General features: G+C 56.2%; 1 protein-coding gene across 1 annotated transcript in view; it reads left to right on the plus strand.

Annotated features, from left to right (window-relative positions):
* The window catches only part of VIPR2 (vasoactive intestinal peptide receptor 2), a 68,765-nt gene that overhangs the window by 12,046 nt on the left and 32,432 nt on the right, over positions 1 to 24,287 (plus strand). The window contains exons 3-4 of the mRNA XM_030854390.3: positions 12,085 to 12,192; positions 15,869 to 15,966. Coding sequence (XP_030710250.1) covers positions 12,085 to 12,192; positions 15,869 to 15,966 — 206 coding nt within the window. The remainder of the gene's footprint in view (positions 1 to 12,084; positions 12,193 to 15,868; positions 15,967 to 24,287) is intronic.

Here is a 24,287-nt window from a genome sequence, read left to right on the forward strand (position 1 = left end):
GCCTGGGAGGATGGTCCCGCACGAGGCCGGTCTCGGCCAGGAGCTGTAGACGCCACAGCCAGGCGTCCTGCCCTGGGGGGCACGCGCAGCTGTGCGGCTGCTGTACTGTATGAGGACGATCTGTCTTGGCGCTGGTAGATGGATGTCCCGGCTCGATCCCAAGACATCGCCCAAGTCCTGCTCATAAATCCACGCAAGATTACCCTGGGAATAACATGGCAGGACTCCCCACGCATCCAGTCCCAGCCTGTCAGCTGAGTCCAGACGTCCCCTCGCGGACGCCGCTCGGCTCTGCTAGCCTGGGAGCTCATGTGACACCACCAGCAATGCCCCAGGTGGTCACAGACATTGGAGGGAAGGTTGTTGAGAACGTGTACAAAAGACACCAGCAGACATCTCGACGGTGAAAGGCACAGCATCTGCACAAATTTACCTCCCCAGCAGTTTTCCTAAACTGACCCTGTAGCAGGACCTCACCGGGACTCCCGAGGGCCCCCGTTGTACGGATGTCGGAAGAGAGGCGTGAAGGTGCTGGGCCCATCTCGGAGGGATCTGCAGTCAGTCCTCGGGCAGCCGTGCTGGCCGGGACGCCGACCGCAGGCACTAGGTTCACCCAGTTTGGAGGACATTTTGATGTTTGGGGTTTACTGGATTCAGCGTATTCTTTAGACAGGTTCAAACTGGATCTCCGGATGTTCCTTTGAAAAACTCTTTTGTTCAGTTAACAGCTTTGGTTAGTTCTGGGTTTTGAGTCTTGGTTTAATGTTAGTTCAAGTCCCAAAATACGACTCCAACTAATGGAATCCGTCTGAACTGAAGTTAAACTTCGCTACTTCCACATTCAAAGCTCCAAAGTGATTTGATCGAGGTGCCGTCCGGTGGCACTGCCCCCCCAGATGGTCTTTCCCAGGCCTTGGTTCATAGGTCGCCTCTAGCCCACCAAGGGTGGGATCATTGTAGCACCCTAGTTAGGATATTGGGGTGTCCAGGAGTTGTCTGAAGAATGAGTTCCCGGTAAAATACTCCTCGCAGCCCTCTAAGGCACTTGGAGTCGGAGCTCTGTCGTGGCGCCTGGGTTTGCCCCTGTGTAAAATCCAGGCTCTCATGCAGGGGGCCTAGGGAGCAGCATGGCCCTGGGCCTCGGTCCACACCCGAAGGCTTGACCTGCTGTGTGGACTCAGTTACAAGCAGGGGGATGTTGAAGAGCCAGCCCGCCTTGGTGCCCTGGTCGGCTTGTGAACTTGCAGTGTTCCTGCTGCAGGAAGACCTGGTGAGGCCCTCCTGGCCCAGGGCCTCCATCAGGTACCTCGGGCAGCCTCAGACCAGTGGGCGCTCGGGGAACATTTGTTGGAGAGACGAATGCTCGTCACTGCAAGTTTTAAGAGAGCATGGCTGCAGCTGGTCCAAACACTGTGCCGAGTCATGAGGAAAGGACAGTCTGCTGTTTGGAAGATGAATTGTTCCATCTCTGTCTGCACGGGCAGGGGTTTGTTATCAAACGCCCTGAGCTTGTTCTGTAAGTTGCTTTTGAGTCCTGATTGCAGCAGCTCCCCTCCCAGCATGTGGCCGGATTTCACCTGCACTGACTGTCTCTGAGAAGCGCGCAGCCCAGACATAGGCTGTGATTAGTTCTGGTGGGTTGTCACTCGGGGCGTTTCCCCTCAAAAGGCTCCTTTCCACTCTCTTCTGCCACTAGCAAGTACTGTCATCATGCCTGACTGCAGCATTACTAGAAAGGCGTTTGGCTCGGTACCCAGCATGGATGTAGCTCTCCTTATCTCACCACATGTATTTTAGGAATAAATGATGTAGATATGCATCCTTAGAGCAACAGAAAGAGAGACTCCTCCATTTGGTAGAGTTTGATCATCACTGTTAGTGGAGAGATTAGCTGGACTCTATAGGACGCAGAGAAACAGGATATTTGTAATTGGACCCCTGAACAGGAAGCATCAAAGGTGCCCAAAGAGCAAATCCAAAGCTGAGAGCGGGGCTGATGGGGATGTGGGCCAGTGTTGCAGAGCTTCCAGGTCCAGGGCAGGGTTCGCAGCGATCGCGTCACCATCCTCAGGGCTGGGGGTCTGGACCCGCTCAGCATCATGTCTGCTTCCGCGGTGAGCGCTGAGACGCCAGGATGCAGCAGGTGGAACAGCGGGGCTCCCTGTGCCGCCGCTGCGGGGATAACGTCCACATCTCGACCCTGCCAACCCTGAGGTCAGGAAACAGACCCCCTTCTTGTGCTGTATGGCTAGCTCAGACCACTGGGGAACAGGGACTTGAGTGTCCAGGAATGGGAGTATTTGGAGGGGTGGTCTCAGCAGAAAGTCAAAGCAAGGTGATGGTGAGGATATGGCGAGATTTCTGCCGGTCGTGACTGCAGCTGCCCTTTGAAGGATCCAAACGCAGGACCAGGGCTGAGAGTAGAAGTTGCACAGAGCCCCATTTTGGCCGTGGGGCATAGGACAAATTTGACAGTGACCGGAGCCCCAAGGGGATGGCTGCTCGTGGCCGCGCTGCTCTCGCGGCCCTGGGAGAAGTGAGAGGGTCGGGGCCGCCCCGGGCCACCTCTGTGGCCTTTTGAATTCCTCTCTTTAGAACTGTTAAAGCAGAGTTTTAGCGCTCAGAGGATCCATGGAAATCTCCTGGATCAGCACGGTCCCCTCACGGGAGGAGAGGCAGGCGGCTGCCTGAATGCCAGCATTCTGGTGCCCGTTATGGCCCGCAACATCCCATTATGCTGTTTGGTCACCGCTTGAAAGTGACTCCAGGATCTTGAAAATGAAATTCTTCTTTCCCTTTGCAGTTGGCAGGTGGTCTGTGGGGCGGCTGGGCTTTCCCAGGCTTTCCCACCTCCTGGCTTTCGTGCCCTGTGGACGATTCACGCTCGGTCAGCCGGTATTTAAGGTCCAAAATGTCAGCTTTTAAAATTCTAACCATTCTTTACATGTATTAATTAACGTTCTCTTGAAAGAAGAGCTGTTCCTCATCATTTGGGGAAGAACTACAGTCCCTTCTGAAAGAGTGGGGGAAAAGTCCAAGCACCTCGGGGGCATCTATTAAGTACTTAATAACTAGAATTCTGATCAGACAATTATTTCATCACTGCTATTCACAGCACAAGTAAAGTGGGTGTTGGAACATGTAGCCATTAAAAAAGATGGCACACGTCACAAATGACATGAAAAATACGAGATGTATATTGTTAAGTGAGAAAGCAAGGAATACTCCAGCATATAGGATAGCCTGTGTTTGTGAGAAGAACGTACGTGACGTCTCTGTGTATGTGGTGTATGGGCAGGTGTATAGGATGTCATCGGGCCCTGTAGGGGCAGGAGCCAGACGCCCATGAGGGGCCAGGAGGAGGCCGCTAGGAGGGGGTGTTTCCCCAACACTCTCAGCATGGAAGGCAAAGGGGGCGGGGGCAGGACTGTTTGGGGAGAGGGTTTCTTTGGGGAGAGTCCTTGGAATGCTCTGTGATGTCTGCTCTCCTGTGGAGGGGAGGGAGGTCCCCCACAGGTGAAAGGACTTTCATGTTGCTGGGGGACACAGGGGTGAGAGGTGGCTGGCAGCCGTCTTGGTGCAGCTGGGCAGAGAGGTCCACTGGGTCTCTAGTTGTCCTCTACTCAGGAGGACAGCCACCAGGGCGAGGGCCAAGAGGGGTCAGGGGCCACAGCTGGGGGGAGGCGGCCCCTGGTCCATGGGAGAGGAGGTGCTGGCTTCCACCACGAGCACCTGTGCCAAGACCCCTGAGTGCCTCCAAGCCCCCTGGAGCCCCGAAAACCACCACCAGCAGATCCGAACCCAGTCTGCCCTCCACTCCCACTAGCCTGAAATAAGTCAGGTGGAGAAGGCATGTTAACTAAGCAGACCAGGCTGTGCCTTAGATCAGAGTGATCAGAAACACGAGGGGCCTAACCTGAGTTTCCTGCAGGACAGAGACTGTGCCCTGAGCCAGTGGGAAGGGCCCAGCTCCACCTGCAGCACAGACGTCTCTCCAGGTAGTCCATAAACATGAGCGGGTTCACCCGCCGCTGCAGGCTGCACACGGGTCGCAGCACGGGCCACACCTCCTCGTGCCTGGACTGACGTGCTGTGTGATTGCACGGTCCAGGGCGTGTGCTGCTTTCGTAATTTAAGATTGCACGCCTGGAAGAGTCTGTCGAATTTTAAGGGTGTCTCAGTGAGGGGTTCGTATTGTTCCCTTAGGTACTGAGAAGTTCTTAGTGGACAGAGGCTGGTGTAACAGGATGTGGCGAAGGCTCTGATGTGCATGTAATGGGTCTCAAGACCTTGGGGGGTCATTGAGCCTCTTTAGGTGTGGACCCCCGCTGTGAAGCAGCGTGTTCGCCGAGAGCCAGAAGGTCCTTCCCAACTCTGAAGTTCTGCGGTCCTTTTTTTTTTTTTTAATTTATTTTATTTTATTTTTTATTTTTGGCTGCGTTGGGTCTTTGTTGCTGTGCACGGGCTTTCTCTAGTTGCGGTGAGTGGGGGCTACCCTTCGTTGTGGTACGCAGGCTCTAGGCGCGCAGGCTCAGTAGTTGTGGCGCATGGGCTTAGTTGCTCTGTGGCATGTGGGATCTTCCCAGACAAGGGCTCGAACCCACGTCCCCTGCACTGGCAGGCGGATTCTTAACCACTGAGCCACCAGGGAAGCCCCTCTGTGGTCTTTTGAATGACCCCCAGCTGGCCCTCTGCCCCAAAGTCCTTGTTCACCAGGCAGAGCCCCGGCACTCACTTAAGGGGCTCACGAGGAGGATGACAGATGGACTGAGGAAACGTGACATTGCTTCTTAAAGTGCTTTCTTCCTGTTCAGAGATGTCCAGCAGTTAGTGTGGCCTGAATCAGTGCAGACGGAAGCACAGGAAACAAGAGCAGCCCTGACAACAGCCCCTGCCCCCGAGGCACCGCCCAGCCGGCTCGTGGCCTCTGCGTCCTCGGCCCAGCAGTGCGCTCTCGGACCCCACAGCAGGGAGAGCAGCCCTCACCAGGGGCTCCAGGGTCAGGGGCCCCTTGGGGCCACACTCCACCCAGGAGGTGCAGGTGGGTCGGCGACGTTCCATGCTGCCCACCCCCAGGCCGGGCTCAGTGCTGCCAGGAACGGCCAAGGGCGAAAGCGGCCTGGCTGGGCTGGGCCCCCGCTGTGTGTCTGTGCCCCACCCAGCCCGGCCCACAGCACAGAGGCGCTGTGGGCAGGGCTGGGGAGCCTCCGGCAGCTCAGCCAAGCTCCGTTCAATGCCTCGTTTACTCGTCTGTGCGATGAGACTTGGGGACACACCGGGCCTGTGAGTTTGGGGGATGAAATGAGCTCATGAGGGCGGGACCCGGCCCCGCTGCTGCTGTCACTGCCCGTCCCAAGAGCAGTGCTTTCCTCAGTGGGCTCGCGGGATGCACTGGTCATCAGCACTGCCTTCTGGGTCTGTGGAGGTGCTGGGGGCCGTCGGGTGGAGCGTCCAGGGACGCCCGGCCCTTCGGCGGCGGCGTGAGACCGGGAGTCACCTCGCCGGCCAGACAGGCCTCCCTGTGCCAAGCAGGCCCCTGAGGAGCCGCCCGGTTGGCTCACCAGCACTCACCCGCCCTGCACGGGAGGAAGCCAGGCTTAGCGAGGTTGGGGCTGTGGCCTGGCGAGCTGTGGGCTCCGAGCCCACCCTCCTTCCCGTGCCAGGTAGGGCGTGGCTGCCATGAGCCCCTGAGCGGTTCAGCACCACCGCAGGGACGGGGGTCAGCCTGGGTCTCTGGCGCAATGGCCTGGGGTGGGGCACGGGAACTTTCTAACAAGTCGCCAGGGGCTGCTGCTCTGGGGCCCCGTCAGCACCCGCACTCGTAATCCTTGAGGTCCCGTCCAGCGCCTGCACCCCAGGACTGTGGGTCTCAGCCCTGGGTACACGCTGGAACCTCCAAGAATCTTAAACACTGAGAAGTGCTGTCCGGGGGAATCAAACCAGAACCCTGGGTGTGGATACTAACAGCGGGCCCCGGGGGCGTGTAGGAAGGACCCGGGCACACCCTCCACTGCCGCTTGGCTGCCCCATCACCAGCCTGGGCTGAGGGGCACTGACCTGCCCTCTGACGGGGTCGTCCACGGGGCACACGAGGTGCTGCCTGTCAGGTGAGCCTTGGAGACCGCGTCGTTCTGGCCACGGCAGATTCTGTACAAGGAGTGACCGGGGAGCAAGAAGTGCCGTCGCTCCGCTTTCTCTCGAGCAAAGGTTAAAACGACAAAAAGCAAATGAAGATCTCTGTAAGGAAGGGACTTGGCCTGGAGGGTGTGCTCATCACGGCGGGGGAGGCCAGTCGAGCTGAGCTGACCCCAAGCTGAGGCCTCTGCGTGGCTCTTCCTGCCGTCAAGCAGCAGCCACTCTTCAGTGTCCCTCGCCGTCTCCCCTTGCGTCGTCTTCACACTGACACCCGCGCTCGGCCGCCTGCCCACCGGGGTCAGAGCCAGGAGACAGGAGAGGAGGTGATGGGCCCTTCTTCCCATCTCGCTGCGCCTGTTCTCACCTGTTCACCGACACAGGCGTGGCCGATGCACAGAAGCGCCTGGAAACAAGTAAACGGTGTCCAGTGCTGTGTCCACCACAACCAGCAGTTGAAAGTCCTCTGACGGGACTGGACTGGGCTTCCCTGGGGCTCCGGCTTCATCACCAGGGGCAGAGGAAGTGGAACTGTGAGACCCCCACCCCAGGAGCTGCGGCTTGAGGGGTGTTTACCCACCCGGTGATGAGGTCCCACCAGCCCATCCCAGAGGAGGACGGGTAGACCAGGTCAGCACCTGCTGTCTGCGGGCTGGGGATCCAGTGACCAGCACGGCTCTGGCCTCGGAGCCCAAGAGCACTTCCTGGGCTTCCCTGCAGCTTCTGATTCTGGAAGAAGCTTTGCCACTTATGACTTCAAATTTAAACTAAACTTTTGAATGGAAGGTGTTATTGGTAATGTTAGCTGTCGCCTGGCCTCACACGTTAGTGCCAGAAACAGTTTTCTTTCTCCTTTTCCTTTGCCCACGCCTGCTCCTGCGGCACCTCCCCTGCGCTCCGTCTTGAGCAAGGTGACCCAGGGCACGAGGCCTCCCGCCCCTGGATGCCCAGGTGCTGGTCCGCCCACCCTCTCCTCACAGGCCGGGCCGCAGGAGCGGAGACCCCTCCCTGGAGCTCCTGGTCGCGGTGGGAAGCACCTCCATCACACTGTGGCCACCGTCGAGAGTCAAGCCTGCCTGGGTACCTCCGCTGTCCCACTGCTGTGCTGTCTCTCTTTGTGCGTCGGTGTTGGTAGGGGACTGGATTTCTCTCTTGGTAAAAATGTGGACAGATCGGAGCACAGCCACTGCTGGGGATGCCCCAGGAGCCTCACCCAGAGAGGGCGGGAGACCACGTCAGTCGTGGTCACAGCCTCGCCTGAGACATTAGCCCTGCATTCGCTGGACGAGTGCTCAGAGCCGTCTTAGTCTGCTTGCGCACCTGGACTCGGTTCATGCCTCTGGCTTTGTGTCCAGGGCTTTCATCATAAAACACCTTGAACGTGGAAGACTGGAGTGGTAGGAGCACATCTCCCCAGGTCCCAGGAGGTCACAGAGGGCCAGTGGGGACAGTGGTCTTCCAGGGAGAGGGCAGTGACAGCGAGACGGGTTCTGGCCCCAACCTTGCTCTGCGAACCCATGAGCAGGAAACATAGTGTTTGTAAAACTCTGCCCTAGACGAAGTGTAACACCTAAGTAGTGACTCACCTGATTTTCTTGAAAACGAATTGCTGTTTATATCATTGAAATAATGAGAAAATAAACCCGGGACTCAAAACAACACGTGTACCATCATCTCTGAGAGTATGACTTGCCGGGGATATTTTGGAGAGAGAGTTGGGTTTTCGGGTACAAGTTTCTTTTCCATGGTGGTCGGTTCCTCCCCCTTCATAAGACTGCTTCAGGGGCTTCCCTGGTGGTGCAGTGGTTGGGAGTTCGCCTGCCGATGCAGGGGACACGGGTTCGTGCCCCGGTCCGGGAGGATCCCACATGCCGTGGAGTGGCTAGGCCCATGCGCCATGGCCGCTGAGCCTGCGCGTCTGGAGCCTGTGCTCTGCAACGGGAGAGGCCACAACAGTGAGAGGCCCACGTACCGCAAAAAAAAAAAAAAAAAAAAAGACTGCTTCGGGCCAGGTGAACTGCAGCTGTCTCTCTGAGTTCCAGAACACAGGCACGTGTTCTAATAGCAGCCTTTCCTGAGCACAACTCATCCATGTCCCGAGTATGTTCCGTTCAAGTTGCCGTGAAGTTTAAGAAATTTCTGGAGGCTGCACCGTGCGTAAGACAAGTTTTTCTGGACCTCTTGATCTAGAATATTCCTTTCAGGGGACTAAGCTGCCTTCCCAGGAGGAACTTAGGAAGCCACCCCCGCCGGTTTATGCTGGGCTCCTGTGCGCTCTTTCCTGCGAAGCCTGGCGGTTGGTTCACGGAGGCACCTCGGTCAGGCCCTGGTCGGGGCTCCTCCGCCACCTCCTCTCTGCAGCTTCTGGGACACTTTGCCAAGTGTACAACGTGTCAGTGCCTCCCGAGTCTGTTACTCACCCAGGTGCTAAATTAAACAGTATGGAAGCTGAGGAGTACAAAAAAAAGCACTTGTTTCTGGGAAAATCAATTTGTGTGCTTCGGAAAAACTGAAAAATTGAGTTGCTAAGCAGCCGTAGGGTTGGAGGTGAGCATGACGGCTAGGATTGAGTCTGGAAACCTAGCTTTGCAGGAGCCTAAGTCAGCCCACTTCCAGTGCTCTGAAGTTGGAAATCACTGAGGACAGGTCAGAGTATGATTTACACAAGAAAAGCAAAGAGGAGCCCAGTCAATAAGCCCACACGCAAAGGAAAGGCTTTGGCTGTGTGTTCTGTGTTGAAGTGATAGAAACACACTTTGTGTTTCAATCAATGGAAGATACTTAAGGTATTGAGCACCTACCGTGCTTTTCAGTTCCCCAAGCCACTGACCCCCACTTTGGATAAGAGACCTCCTCCTCCTTGTTTTGGGTTTTGAAAGACGGAGAAGATTTGTGTGATAAGTGATAAATAAATTTTTACCAAAAAATTCTCATTCTTGTTTATAAGTTATTCATAAAATATTTCAGGTAATTTATACGGCCATTTTTAGCTGAAAAACCATGACCTGACGAAAGTTGCATCTGTTTGGGCTAATTTACCCCCAGCAATAGTTTATGTACAGTAATGATGGGTTTGTTATTTTCTCTCTTTGCTTTGTTTCTTGATAGTTTGTAAGAGTGGCTTTTTAGTTTTATTTTTTGCTCATTTTAGCTACAGCTCGAGGGTGGCGCTGTCCTGGGATGATGGAAATGGGTGTCTGAGCTGTGAGGTGAGAGCCACCAGCCACATGTGGCTACTGAGCATTAGAAGCGTGGCCACTGCAGCTGAGGAGCTGAATTTTCAATTGCATTTAATTTCAGTCGATTTAGGCTTAAACGGCCACATGTGGTAACCACGTTGCAAAGTGCAGTTCTAGGGTTTTTTCTCTTCTTTATTGTAGCGAATCTGTTCAGTTCATTTTATCTATTGTTTTAGCTAAAGCGCTAATGTATCGTTGAAGCATGATGGTGACCGCAAGTGCCCAGTAGGGTCCTGGTTTGGGCTGTACACTGTGCTTAACCGTTTCTAATAATAGCTACTTCTTTTAACAAATGGCCTTTGCTACGTTAAGGCAGTCTCAGTATTTCGTTATTCTATTTAGAGCTTTTAAAAATTAGCAATGGCTGCTGAATTTCGTCAAGTAACTTTTCAGTCTATTGATGTGAACAAAATTTTCCTCTTTTCAGACTGAGCCTTGATTTTATTATCACCATCTCACATATCTAGGTTGCTACGAGAGTGTAACAAAAATAAATTCTCACACAGACCCTGCTTGCCTCACCCACGCCACTTTTTCTCATGCAGTCTGGACTATTCAGCACTTTTCAAACAAGCCTCCTCTCCCCAGTTTGTCCTGGGTCCAGCTGAACTCTGCTGGGAGTCACCCCTGCCTGGCAGCTCTCTCCCCTTTCTCCAAGCTGCGCCCCCCCCCGCCCCGCCCGCCGAGTCCCTTCACGGTTGTGGTTTACGTTATTACGACCACAGTTGACCCTGTAACAGTCCCAGGCTCCTTTCCGGTGTAGCTCTATGTTATTCCTGGAACTATAAGTTAGTTTTCCACCTCTCTATCAATAATTAGCATCAAACTTTGTACCAGAACAATGGCAAGACACTCTCGCGATGATCTAGTACACAGGGTGGTCACCAAGTGCTGTTCTCAGAGCCACTCCTGTGCCCTCCGTCCCGTGCCAGGCGGCCTGGTTGGTCCGGGGCTCCCTGGTGCTCCTCCAGCAGAGCTTCCAGAAACACCCAGCAGGGCAGGGAATTCTGGAGTTCTCAGAGTTCAGAATTCAAACTCGATGTGATTCTCCCAAACGTAGGTCCCCTGTGCCCTTTGAGGGCACCGCCATTGCTCACCTCCTGCGGGCTGGGCTGCCGCCCCCTTTGCTCCACCTGAATCTTTAACACACATACATGCTGTCTGTCTTCAGTTTTATGACATCTCTAGGAACTGCCATTTCAAATTTCTCAACTGCCATTTTCATGAGACTTGGGAAATGGAGCGAGAAGCTCGTATGTTCCCAGTTGTCTGTCTCTTGCCCTCATCGCGTAGGCACATCCCTCCTTACCACCCTGCTCATCCGTACACTCCCAGGTCTGCAGGCTGCACTGCCCACCGGCCGGAGGTGTGTTTCTAGTGATGTCTTTGTCCTTGATGATGTGTCCTAAGTAGTTTTTCAAAAAGCAACGTTTTCTTTAAATATGTAAGAATGTTAATATAGTATGAATTTATGTACTCAATCTTCGGTAGGTAATTCAGTTTTTAGGATGAATGTATTTTCATTTTATTTTAAAAAGCCTTTAGAAAGTATTTTCATGGTTTTTTTGTTTGTGTTTTTAGCCGCACAGCGCGGCATGCAGGATCTTAGTTCCCCAACCAGGAAACGAACCCAATCCCCCTGCAGTGGAAGTGCGGAGTCTTAACCACTGGACCACCGGGGAAGTCCCTATTTTCATCTTTTTTTTTGCAAAACTTGGTTTGTAGCCAACTTTTCATTACCTCTGTTCTTAGAAGTAAAACATTCCCGTGGTCAAACCAAAAATGCATAACTCCATTGATGTGTTTGCGCAGTTATCGTACAGGTGTGGGTGGCGTGTCAGAGAGCAGAACTGTTGTTTCTTTCTTTGTTTTAATTGAGGCTAGCACCCTGCTCCTCCAATACTGAAGTTTAAATGAAGTATAAAAGTTTAGAGGTCACAAAATACAGTAGAAACACCTTGGACTTGTGATAAAAATTTCCTGGGTTCAAACGTGGATTCACTTACTGTCTGTTTAATGTTGAGAGGCCCCTGGACCATTCAAACCTCAGTGCTCTTTGTCAGTGAGATGATTAATACAGTGTTGGTATGAATTACTGTCGTGGGGTGGTTATTAAACCAAATAAGAGATCTGAAAAGTGTTCTAAGCTATAACATAATGCACATTAAGTTTTGATAACTCCACGAGGGTAGCCTAAGATTTCACCGCTAATATGTCGTCTTGACTGCTGAAATCAACTAAATCTTTTCAAATATTTAAATTTGCAAATTGTCCTTGAAGTCAGAATCCATAAACGCACAAGTATATGTGCATCTAGGGGACTCTAACCTCCAAGACTTACACAATACTCAGTGTTGCCCATTTTATCACATGGGGGGTGGGCGGGAAGCACTTCAGCAGGAAAAAGTAATGATTCTACTACAATTCGAAAGTGTGCAGTGCATGCTGGGTTCCTCAGAAACATTCTACCGCAGATCTGCTTATTCCTCCAAAGCTGATTGCAATGAACCCATGCCAAGTATATTCTCAATAATATCGTGGTGCGAGTTTCACAGAAAAATAATTTGCAAGATAATTACCTAATTAACAGGCTTTCTATTTGAAAAGCTTCTGAGCAGATCCGGTCCCACCACCCTGGGCACCCCACACGTGGCCTGAGGGTGCTGCCCTTGTGCTGGGCAGAGGGCCCTGCTCACCCCCGTCTCCCCTCCAGCCTGCAGCGGCGTCTGGGACAACATCACGTGCTGGCTCCCCGCGGACGTCGGCGAGACTGTCACGGTGCCCTGTCCAAAACTGTTCAGCAACTTTTATAGCAAACCAGGTACTGTCGTCTGTGTTGTTTCTGAGCTGTGCGGGGGTGGGTGGGGGGCATACGAGGGGCCGGCTTCTCCATGGAGGCACAAGAAGCAGGGCGTCAGTTTCTTTGGCCCAGTGAGTCAGGGAGCAGCTGTGCTGAGCTGGCCTTAGAGACTGGGAGCACAGAAGGCTTCCTGCCAGGTCGTCCACCCTACAGCACACACGGTGGGGTGGACAGGAGACCCTGGGCAGGAGCCAGACACACAGGCGCCCAGCGCAGACGAGGGGCCGCGGCACCAGGCAGGGAGAGAATAGAAACACCTGCCGCACTTGGGCACCCGTAACCCCCAGAGAGCGTCCTCCAGGGTGTCCCTTCTCGGCCGGGAACGCACTTTCTGCTTCACGGGAATCCTCTCCTTTCCTGGACCGACTCTCTGGGTTCTCAGCCCCACCCTTGACCCGGCCCCCTGTCACCTGAACACCTGCAGTCGCGGAGCTTCCAGCCTCAGAAGGTGCTGACCGAGATGGGCCGCCCCCTCCTTCCGGGGCTTGCTCTGCACACAGGCCCAGGAAACCCAGATGTTCGAGAAATAGACCCGTTTTTTATAAAAAGTTGTAAGTGGGAAATTGGGGGGTGTCTCTACACATCAGTGCGTGTTGTCATGGCAACCAGCACGTTGCTTTGCTGTCCCCATGCGGGTGAGCCCTGGGGCCCACGTGAGGTCCCCCTGAGCCGGGCTAGGAAAGGGGATGTGAACAGGCGGGTGGGAGACTCTACTTCTGTGGGAGGGGAGAGCTGGGGGACTGGGCACAGTTCCCAGAGCAGGTCTTTGCAAGGGACAGTATCAAACCATCAGGTGGCGGAGGGCCAGGTTCCAGGACTCGGAGGTTTATTCTGACGAACTGGAACCTTAGGGCATCATGGATGCCGTCAAGTATCAGTGTTCTCTCAGCTGGGGAGAAGGCGCCTATGCTCTGCGTCCAACAACGACACAGCCAGGAGCCCGTGCCCTCGGCCAGGCAGCCCAGTTCTGAGTTCTGCTCCCCGTCTTCTCCAGAAGCCACCTGGCCAGTCCCCAGAGGGCTGCGAGGGCCCTGGCCCGCCCCTGACTCAGAGCTGAAATGGCCCGCAATGGGAGCACATCCGGTGGACCGGCCGCAACCTGGAGCCTGCCCATCACTCCCACCTCGGCCCAAGCCAGGACCCTCCTGACAGGGCCTGAGCCCAGGTGGCCATGCTCAGGGCCAGACGTGTGACTGTGGCCTTTTCAGGACAGTCACACTCAAGCATGCACTTAAGGACTGAGGACAGGAGTGTGCAATCAGCTTTAGGGAGCTGGGGTGGGGCTGTGCTGAGGCCCCTACACTGCAGCTAAATTGGGGCCACGGTGGGGAGAGGCATGGAGATTGCGGGGTCCTCACAACAGGTGACCAGACTTCTGAGTCCTAAGCTGTGCCCCACTTTTGTTCTCAGGTCCCTCTCTCACCTCCCCTCACCCTCTCCCGGAGCTTCCCCTCACTTCCCTGCCCTCACCCCCCGCCCCCTCTCCCTCACCTGCCACACCCTTCTCCCTGAGCTCCTTGGCCCCGCTCTCACCCCTTTGTCCATCTCTCTCCCCCGATGCCTCTCTCACCTCCCTGACCCCTCCCTCACCTCCCTGCCCCTCTCTCATCTCACCTCCCTGACCCCTCCCTCACCTCCCAGCCCCTCTCTCACCTCCCTGCCCCTCCCTCACCTCCCTGACCCCTCCCTCACCTCCCAGCCCCTCTCTCACCTCCCTGCCCCTCCCTCACCTCCCTGCCCCTCCCTCACCTCCCTGACCCGTCCCTCACCTCCCTGACCCCTCCCTCACCTCCGCCCCTCTCTTTACCATCTCAGGCATTTCCTGGAAGCCCACCTTCCACTTTTACCCAAGGTTTCACTGAGGAGTGTGAAGCCAGGAAGATGACAACCCTGTGGGCGAATCTCGACTTCGTAGGATGAGGTTTATCTAAATGTCCTCTTTAGTGTTTGCCATATTATAAGTGAGGAATGGCCAGCTCAGCACTCCTTGCCCTTCCACAGAGCTTAGGGTACAGGTCCCAGGAGCAGGTAGGTAGCAGGTGTGCTGTGCAGGTGAGGAGCTGACTGCCCAGGTCTGAAACGGGCGCCTCGCTTGTAATCTGGTAGCTTTGGGCGGGTGACCCAGCTTCTTTAAGCCTCAGGTTTCTCACCTGTAAAATGGGATCATCAAAGGGCCTCCTCATGTAGCTGTCAGGATTGCGTGAATTAAATACGGAAGAGCCGGGAGGAGCCGGTGAGCCCTACGCTGCCGACACCACTGTTGTTCTTGTCCTTTCTTGTTCCCGACTCTGACGGGCAGGTCATTCCCTTCTGTGGGCCTCGGTCTCCCTTCTGTAACGTGGGGCAGGGGAGCCAGACCTCAGCAACCTTGCCCCTTTCAGGTCTCTGTCTGGCCCACTGCACTGCAGTCCCTGTGCCCGAGCTGCCCGCAGGCCCCCCGGGAGCTGGAGCAGGAGGTTTCGGGTCTGGAATCGGAGGACCCAGGGGATGGCGGTGTTGGAGTGAGGCTGGGCCGGGAAAGCCCAGGTGCTCTTTTCCAGGGGCTTTGCTGAAACCGACCCAACCCACTTCCTCTCCAGCGGGCTGGGGTCTGGACTCCCCCGGCCTCTCTCCCCACGGGGAGCAGAGTGGCTTACGCTTATCTCCTCCCCAGGGCGGACGCACTGCACTCCTGGTCCCACCTGATTCATCAGTCAGAGCAGGTGAACCGCGGCGCTGCCCTGGGGTAGAAGAAATGAGGGGTTTTTAAGCACAAAACTCAGTTGTTACTGACCCTCAGAGCCTCACTTTTCCATCTATAAAATGGGAACTGTGATGCCACCAAGTGTGCAAATAAAAAGAGATGGTGTGAGGAAACGTTTGCTATTCTGAAAGCCCTGGGCCTGTGGTCCCAGCAGGAAGCAGAGACAGCAGGGCCAAAGTCGCCGTGCCAGCCTGGGTCCGAGCTCCCGAAGCCCACCCAGCAGGTCCATCCCCTTTCCCTCACCACCCTGTGTGTCATCTGCTAAAGACGCCTCTTCCTGTGCAGGGGACCCTGCATTGCTGAGTCTGACGTGCACGTTAGGTTCCTAGGAGCAAACAGTGGGGCTGTAAAGTCAAAGCTGTCTATTTCATGCCACGTGAACCTGACGTCCACGGCCTTTCCTGCAGCCACAGCGGCCAGTGGTGCCTGCCCTGGCTGCTCTGGTCACTGTGCCTCGGGGCCGCGAGGTGAGGACTGGCCCAGGGGAGCAGGAAAGCGCAGGGCAGAGCAGGGCAGAACGGCCAGGGTCTGCCCACGATGCCTCTCAGTGGACGGAACAGCCTGTTCGCTTGCACCCCGCTCCGTAGTGAGTAGAACACACCGGCACCTCTGTCCCATCATAATTGCCCCGGACACCGCGCCTGTGCTTTGGCGCCGAATCCGCTCCCTCCAGCCGCCGAGGCCCCGGGGATGCAGGGGCCACTGCCCAGGCTTCGTGGGCGAGGATGCCAAAGAGGGGGACGCACCCTGAGCAGCTGCCCCGGGTTCAGGCCCGGGCCCCTAGCCGGCCCCGAGGGAGAGGGAGCCTCTCAAGCCAGCGTAGGTGCAGGCGGGGGCCCTGGCCACCAGGCCAGTCCTGACGTGCAGATCAGACACCTAGCCTTTACCTTCCAGGAAACATAAGCAAGAACTGCACCAGGGACGGGTGGTCAGAGACGTTCCCGGATTTCATGGACGCGTGCGGCTACAATGACCCCGAAGATGAGAGCAAGGTAAGGGCTGCGCGGGCCTCCCTTTCTGGTCGTTTTTCCGAGGTGCCTGGTAAACTGCGACCATTTGCTGCTCCAAGCCTAACTCAGGTGTTCTTTCACTTCTGGCCAAATCCTGCCAGTGAGGTCCCTGGTTTCAGTTCAGCCACCCAGCCTTTGGAATTATGTGCTGGTTCCGTAGTCTTGGAGCTGGGAAAGGCTGGTTTTCTCCACCTGCTGTGGTATATCTGGAAGGTGACACCGAGAGTGGCTCTACCTGCCGAACTGAGCTTAGCCAGTGTCCCTTCTGCCATGAGGGTTTCCTTGTTCCCTTTAGGGTGTTGCCACCCGTGGCTGTCGAGAAGCCACGCGGTTGTTCTCTTAGCCCTGAGCCGGCAGCGGGGATGGAACCACACTTGGAGCAGCTCTGCAGACTTAGAGCCCGCGTTGCTGGTTGGGCTGCCCAGGCTCGGCTGGCCGCTGCTGCCTCTCTCAGGCCGTGGTGGAGACTCGGCGTGGGGCAGGCATAGTGTGAGGAGAGCCTTTCTCCGGGAACGCGGTCCTTTAAGCGGTGGGCACCCTCAGCCCGGCACCCGCACCCGGCCGTGCCCCGTGGGGGGTCTGTTTTGTTTGCCACCGGGAAGCCAGCTCAGTGTCTCCCCTTGAAGCCCATCGCTCGCCCTGTGACCCCGTGTGGATGGGTAAGGGCCTTGGGAGCCGGGAGCCAGGCTGTTTCAGACGTGCTCCCTGACGACGGGTGTGAGGCCCTGGGGAGTGCCTGCCCCCGACGCCTGAGCCCACACGGTGCGGGCAGACCGTGTCTGTGCCGCCGAGGCCCATCTCCTGCCCCCCGCCCATGCCACCTCACCTCCGCTGCCCCTGGGTCCTGCCCCCAAGTGAGGCCCTTAGGGATGTGGCTGTCCCATCACTTCTCCTGGGTAACAGAGGGGCTTTCTTTGCTCTCCTCACTAAGAGTTACAATTTAAAGCCGGTTCTTTTCCTACCAAATTAGTAAACCCTAGGAAAGCAAGTTCATTGTATTTTAGCTGGTATCCCTCTAACTGGATGACAAGTGACCTGTCACCGGTGGTCAGCGAGGGTAATCATGGTGGTGCAGCTCTGAGCCCTGCATCATGTGCTTCTTACTGATGGACGTGGTATATATTTAACGTACACGATGTGATGTTCTCACATGTATACAATATGAGATGATTCCCCAGTCCATCGCCTCACAGATTCCCTTTGCTTTTATATATATATATATATATATATATATATATATATATAAATTTTATTTATTTATTTTTGGCTGCGTTGGGTCTTTGTTGCTGCGCGCGGGCTTTTGCTAGCTGCGGCAAACGGGGGCTGCTCTTCACTGCGGCGCGCGGGCTCCTCATGGCGGTGGCTTCTCTTGTTGCGGAGCATGGGCTCTGTGCGAGGTCTTCAGTAGTTGTGGCGCACAGGCTTAGTTGCTCCGCAGCATGTGGGATCTTCCAGGACCAGGGCTTGAACCCGTGTCCCCTACATTGGCAGGCGGATCCTTAACCACTATGCTACCAGGGAAGCCCCTCCGTTTGCTTTTGGTGAGACACAGAACCTATTCATCTTATCACTGCAGGTTTGTGCTTGTTGACCGATGCCCCCGCATTTGCCCACCCCTCATCTCATTTAGTCTGGGTGACAACCCACTTTACAGATGGAGAAACTGAGGTTTAGAGAAATGATGTGATGTGGCCAAGGGCCCCGCCATTCTGACGAGAGCCAGCCTCTTTGACCCCCTCCTCAGGGGCCGCTCCCGGGCCCCCTGCTCTCCCTACACAGGTGGAAGCAACAGCAATGGGCCTGGGACACACCTGGGCGGGCAGCCAGGCCAGGGCTGTGCTGACCCTTCCCAGCCATTGTGCCCCCCCCCGCCCGTGGACTTGTGCCCCTGGGGCATTCTGCACGAACCCCTTTTGTTCTACAGGATCCCACAGAGAAGGCCCAGCCTTTCCCCATGGGCGTGGCCAAGGGGCAGGTCTCGCGGGGCCCCCATGACAGCAGCACAAATGGTGAAGCCCCCCAACGCTGGGCCCGAGGCTTGGGCAGCGTTTAGCCTCTTCCGCCGTCAGCCATTCCCCGCCCCCACTCCGCTCCCTGGAGGATGGGCGTAAATGCCACTGCCCACGTGCTTGCCGGTGGCCGGGTGCACAGCCAGGTCAGAGGCCACTCGTGGAATCAGGGTCCAAGCACATTTTCATTGGACAGTGAGGGGATCTCAGGTTCCAGACTCGTAGCAAACTGCTGTTCAGCTACTTAAATGTGTCCAAACGCGGAAGCCGTCCTATTGGTGTCTAAGAATAAGACCTTAACTCGTGTAGAATTTAACCCCAGTTTCAGGGCTGTTTCCGTAGAGAAAAGCGTCCCAGGCCCTGTTCTGAAGACCCTGAACTCTGACCAGGGGTGATGACAGCCCCACGGTGGCCGAGACCCTGTCACGTCCCAGGTGGCCCTGCAGGACGGGGGCAGCAGCTGGAGAGTGTCCAGACTTCTGTAGGGGTGGGTGGGGTGGGGCCCCAGCAGCCGCCTTCCATCACCCACGTCTCCCTTCTACCTCAGCAGCCAGCCCAGCGTTCGTAACTCCGAGGCCTCAGGACACACGTCAGGGCGAAGAACACAGCGTCCTGAGGCCTCGCCAGCAGCATTTATTCAGAGCCTGTACTTGTTCCACAAGTAAACATTTCCCGGAACCGTAAGGTTCCGACTCTGTCCTTGGGTTACAGAGAGCCCAAGGTGGTTGTAAAGGACATCGTCGTGGGAACCATGTCAGCTCAGAGCCCACGAGGACAGAGCACCTGTGATCTCCTAATGCTTTTCTGTCCAGTGCCAAGAGCTATTTTTCTTCTCAATTAAACATTTCAGAGATTCTGCAGTTATCACGAATGCATATTCTCTGCCAATGGATTAGAAACTCAAAATATTTTAACGTGCGAAGGTGAGGAGAATAATGGCACAAGACCAAAATGAATCATTTTCTTCCTGGTTGCAGCTTCCACTGCTCTCACGCTTCGAATTCTCGGTTGCTTAAGGAGTCGCTTGGAAGATGAAAACCGCAGCAGCTCGCTGAGCTGCCCAGAGTGAGGCCGGGATGGTCTTCCCCGGGGGGAGGGAGGGAGCGGCCCCTCGATCCACGGGGCCTCCTGCTTCCATGTCACTCTTCATCTCATCAGCCACTCTCTTTCTTCACAGTTTTACGATTTTAATTGGATTTCCTGTGCTCGTGCAGCCAAACTCTGCCCTGGGCGCTGTGTGTGCAACCTTTGTTGGTTTCAAAATTAATTAAATTCAAGGGGAAAAATCAGCTTCCACAAAAGCCACATACAGTGAGGGAACTGAGAGACAAAGCAGTTGGGAATGGGAGTCCCGTGAAGGAAAAAAGAGTTTGAAGACCCCAGAGGACCCTTGGACGACGCGGGAGCTGTGATTGCGAAGCTGCTCCTCGTTTGGACCATGGGAGCCCGCAGAGTCGTGGAGGGGGGGTGGCGGTGGCCCAGGCCTGCGTGTCCTGGTGCAGTGAAACCCTGACGCCAGCCAGGCTCGGCTCGGGGCGCCCCGTCACCACATCCCGCTTTCCATAAAGCAATGTCTCCCCAGTCTGTGTCGCTCTCCCAGCAAAACCTGCCTCAGGTGTGCGCATCTTCGTCTTAGGCCTTTTTTCTTTCAATCCTTGGATAAAGGGTTTAATCCCATTAAGGGGCTCTCAGGACCCCCTGCCAACCCCAGACCCACGGGGGCCACACCGGCAGCTCCTCTCCCCCTTTTGCCTTGTCCCAGCCTGCTGAAGCCTGCAGGGAGAGCAGGCCAGCCAGAGACCACGAGCCCCTCTCGCTGCCCCCACCCTTATCATGGGAGCCTACGGGTCTCCCGAGCCGAAGAGGCTTTCCTGGCATCAAGGTCTCAGCCTCAGGTGGGCGGTCGTTCCACCTGGTGCCGTCTGCCTGGTCACCTGACCCCCCAGGCCCCCTGACCCATCATGCCCCAGACCCGGGGACTCTCCTGACCCGGTGGCTCCTACTGCGGCCCGTCGGGTGGACCCTGGTATCCTGACCTCCTTCCTCCACCGACGGCTGTCTGGAGGCTTCTGGTCAGAGCACTCCCTGGCCAGCCTCCCTGCCTCAGTGTCCCACCCGCTGCCCAGCGTTCCCGTCTCTCTGACCTCCCAGGATGCTGAGAGTTGGCAAAACATGAAAAGTGCTAGAAATGAGCACCCGTGACAAGCCTCGTGGGCCCAGGGTGGCCTCCTTTTCCGTTATCGGGGGTCTCCCAGATGAATCCAGAAGGACCCCAGGGCTGTCCCCACTCCATGGCCACCACCCGCGACTCAGTCACCACATAGGATTCTGCGCCCGCCCTGCTGCCGCGCTGCCCTGCCGAAGAACAGCAGCGTCAGTGACATGCAGGCACCCTGTGCTGGGCGGACACACCAGGCAAAGCGGTCCATACGTCTCCTGCATTATATATTTGCTACTATCGTTCTTAAATAAAGAGCACTTCTGCTAAATTTAGCCAAGAGAACTGTTTGGCATTTCAGCCTTCCCATGCTCCGAGTGCACACATCTCTTCCACGTTCGGCCATATTCCCGTGCCGAGTGGACACATCTCTTCCACGTGCTGCCATATTCCCGTGCCGAGTGGACACATCTCTTCCACGTTCGGCCATATTCCCGTGCCGAGTGGACACATTTCCTCCAGGTTCTGCCATATTTTCCTAAAAATAGTTTTGCAGTCTCTTCTCAGCTTTCGGACCATTGCAGTAACTCTTTGCCACTGACCGCTAACGTCACCTCCCCAAGGGTCCCCATCCCTGGCGTGCTCAGTCCTTCCATGTCAGGCGCCCTCGAGCTCTCACTCCCAGGCCCTGCAGGACCCCTGACGTACCCATGTCAGAGGACGGTCGGGTGGGGACATGCTGAACAGCCTGTGGGAGGTGGAGGCCAGGACTGGAGCACCTGGAGGTGCAGGAGGGCCTCACACTCGCTTCCGTTACGGTGGCCGATTGCGTTCCGCTTCCGAACAAGCACCAAGGGCGGTGGCTTCGCTTCATTCTGCATCAAAGGGCAGGAAGGAGCTTCGCCGTGGCTTTCAGGGGCACGTGAGGGCCACACTCCCGCGTGGACCACTCGTCGTACGATGGCGAAAATCCATTTTCCTCTGACCCGTCCGCACCAACAAAGGAGCGCTCCCCACAGTGACTGAAGACAGGGGCGGGTTGGGTCAGCAGCAGCGAGGCAGGCAGGGCAGGACCTGGGGGTTCAGGACGGGGGAAGCGGTGCCAGTGGGACTGGGCGGCAGCCGTAACCAGCACCACATACCACGCCGCCCGCTGACGGTCCAGGCAGAGATCTGACCGCCGGCAGAAGCGTGATCAGAAGATTCGCGAGACAGACGCGATTACTGGCCAGTTTCACCTGAACCTGTAAGCGTGATGCTTAACACTTGCCCGATAGAGGAGTGAGTCTTTCCAAGGCCAAAGGAGAACCAGGGCGAGGGAGAGGAGGTTAGCCAGGACATCTGCAGAAGCGGGGTAGGTGCCTGGCTCCGGGAGGTTCTCCTACAAGAAAGGAGAGGAGGGCACAGAAATTAGGGTCGAATAATGGAGAAGCAGCTCAGGAGTGCGTAGGAAGCAATGCAGGTGTCCAGGGAAGTCCAGAGAAACAACCCGCCGTCGGGGAAGGAGATGCAGGGTGCCTGCGAGGCAGGCAGCCCCAGCCTTGCAGGGGTGAGGGGCCGAGCCAGGAGCGCACCCCACTGCGGACACCAGGCCGTTTCTGTAAGACAGCCAAGGGGGCCAGCCATGTCCACAGCCCTGGGGCATCAGGCAGGACTCAGGGCTGGGGCCCCGGCACAGCACTGGGGGCACCAGGCCGGTCTCAGCCAGGAACAGGTCTCTGAGGGAGGGTCCGATCTCCCTGATGATCCCCTCTTCATTGGGCTTGTACATGACAGCCTTGCCTGGGGGAAACAGACATTTGAGGCCCAGGCAGCTGGCAGTCGGCAAAGCTGGGCGCACCGGCCATCCCAGCCAGGCGCTCGAGGTGGGGACGGGAGGGAAGGCACCGTTTCTGGGGCAGGTTGGGGGCAACCAGGACATTCACTGGGCGATCCGGTCAGTTTCTCCATGTGACGTACAAGTTCAGGACTAAAAGTTTGTGGTCCTAAGAGATAATTGAAGAAAATATGGCAATTAGCAATATTTGCTTTACTGGGTACTCGCAATCTCTGTTAAAGACCTAGAAAAAAAGAGACAGAGTTTTGGAAAGGTTCACCTACCAATTGTCAGGTTGACACTACCTGTCACATGGGTGTGATTTGAGGAATTCGAGCGGCTGGACGTGGGCCTGGAGAGGCCGCAAGCCAGGAAACGTGCTGATGAAGGACAACCAGTGGCCTCGTTACTGCAGGTTCCCTTTAACAGTTTGCCTATATTTTCTACTTTCTCAAAAATCAGCAAATACTTAACTCTTGTGTTCAAATAAAATCAAATTTTAGGTCCCCCCAAATCACTTAAATTTATGCTGTTTGACAGATCATTTCTCAGTGACATTTGCTTCCCACCAGGGACCCTGACAGGACAGCGAGGAAACTTCCCTCTGTCGTGCGTTTCCTGAAACCTGTTTTGAAGCGATGTAGTAGCCGGGTTGGTGCAGGGGAGCCGACTGGCCGGGGCGCCCTGCGGCCTCCGCGATCAGTGCGCGGGTGCGCGGCGGGCGTGAACGCGGACATGGCGCCCGAGCTGCACACATGCACCTCCTCAGCTCGTGAACGGCGAGGCCGTCCTTCCTAAAGGGGCGTGTGCTGTGACGTAGCCTCAGCACCGGTACCAGACCTGGGAGCTTTCGAGTTTTACACAGCTGCCATCTAACCCGCCGTCTGGGTCCCAGGACGGTTCTCAGGGCATGTCTGCCAGCACAGGCGGCACTGGCGCACGTGACCCAGCCTCTTCCCACCCCTCAGCCTTGCTCTTTCATGTGTCGTGTTTGGAGAACATCGGCCTCGACCTCACAGACGTCACAGGCTCTCGGAGGGGTTTGTCTGATGTTTCTAGAATCAGATGCGCGTTATCTGCCAAAGGTGAGGACGCTTGGTAGCAAAACAAAGTCTCCCAGTCCCTCTGTCGTCGCCTTTTCTTTATCATAAACTCTGTGCTGTAAGTAGGTCTCAGTGGGAGAAACTGCTCCAGAATATCTGGAGGTTTCTTTGCCTCAGAAACGTCGTATTTGGATTTTTAAAAGAAAATCCATTTTCCTCTAACACGTTCACACCAGCAAAGGAGTGCTCCCCGTAGCGACTGAAAAGAGGGGCTCTTTGCCAGCCGGTCACGCAGCCCTGGCGACTGTGCCGACAGCTCCAGCCCCGCATCCCCAGCGCCACCTCCTCTGAGATGTCACCGCCGGGCCCACGGCCAGAGCTGCCAGGTGCCCTGCTCCCAGCTACACAGCAGTGCAGCTTCCATGGGAAATCAGCCCTGTGGCAGGTGGGCGTCAGTCACGATGAGCATCCGGACGCCCCCCCTCCTGCCCCTCCACGAAGCATCAGACACCTTCCCGACATCTCCGCTCGTCCTCAGGAGAGAGGCGATCTCGGGGACAAGGAGAGCAATGTCACCTGTGTGTCACCCAGACTGGCTGTGCCGGGTGCCTGGTCGCTTCCGCCCGGGGCAGTGCTGTCCAGCGCCCTCTGACCTGAGAGCCCAGAGCCCCCCTGGGGTCGGTCCGCTTCCTCAGACGGCCCTGAGGGCTGCAGCGAGACTGGAGGAGGCCCCAGCGCAAAGCCAGCGTGCTTGCGTCTCCCCTTTGGGTTCCTGCAGTGCCTCTGACGCCCACAGACTGAAGGGGGCGCCGCCGTCAGCAGGAGCCCTGCCTGTCCGCCTGTCCTTGCGTCCACCCGTCCCCTCACCCTCCACCGCAGCGCTGGTCAGGGCCGCGCGGGCGGCGGGAACCACGCCGAGCATAGGGGTGGGGGACCCCAGGTCCTCTGCGAAGCAGACTGTGTACAAAGGAGGCTTGACTCAGGAGGACTCGGGTCGTTGGGCTTAATAGCCTTGAAGACCTCTTTCGTCATAAAAATGGTTTTTATTGTAAAATCAAACCCAGTCACATGAGTCACTTAGGGGCATTTACTAAGAGTGTTTACAAGCTCTTTACTGGGATTAGCTCGTTTAATCCCCCGACAAGCCCATGAGGTAATGCGCTGGTTTTCATCATCCTTTTATGGTTGAGGGAAACTAGTCCACAGCCTCATCAGTGGATAGCACTTACACCACAAGCCCCAGAGTCCTCACGCCCATTCGCTGTGGATTTTACTCT

The sequence above is a fragment of the Globicephala melas genome, chromosome 9 (genome assembly GCF_963455315.2).
Source record: "Globicephala melas chromosome 9, mGloMel1.2, whole genome shotgun sequence".
Lineage (NCBI taxonomy): Eukaryota > Metazoa > Chordata > Mammalia > Artiodactyla > Delphinidae > Globicephala > Globicephala melas.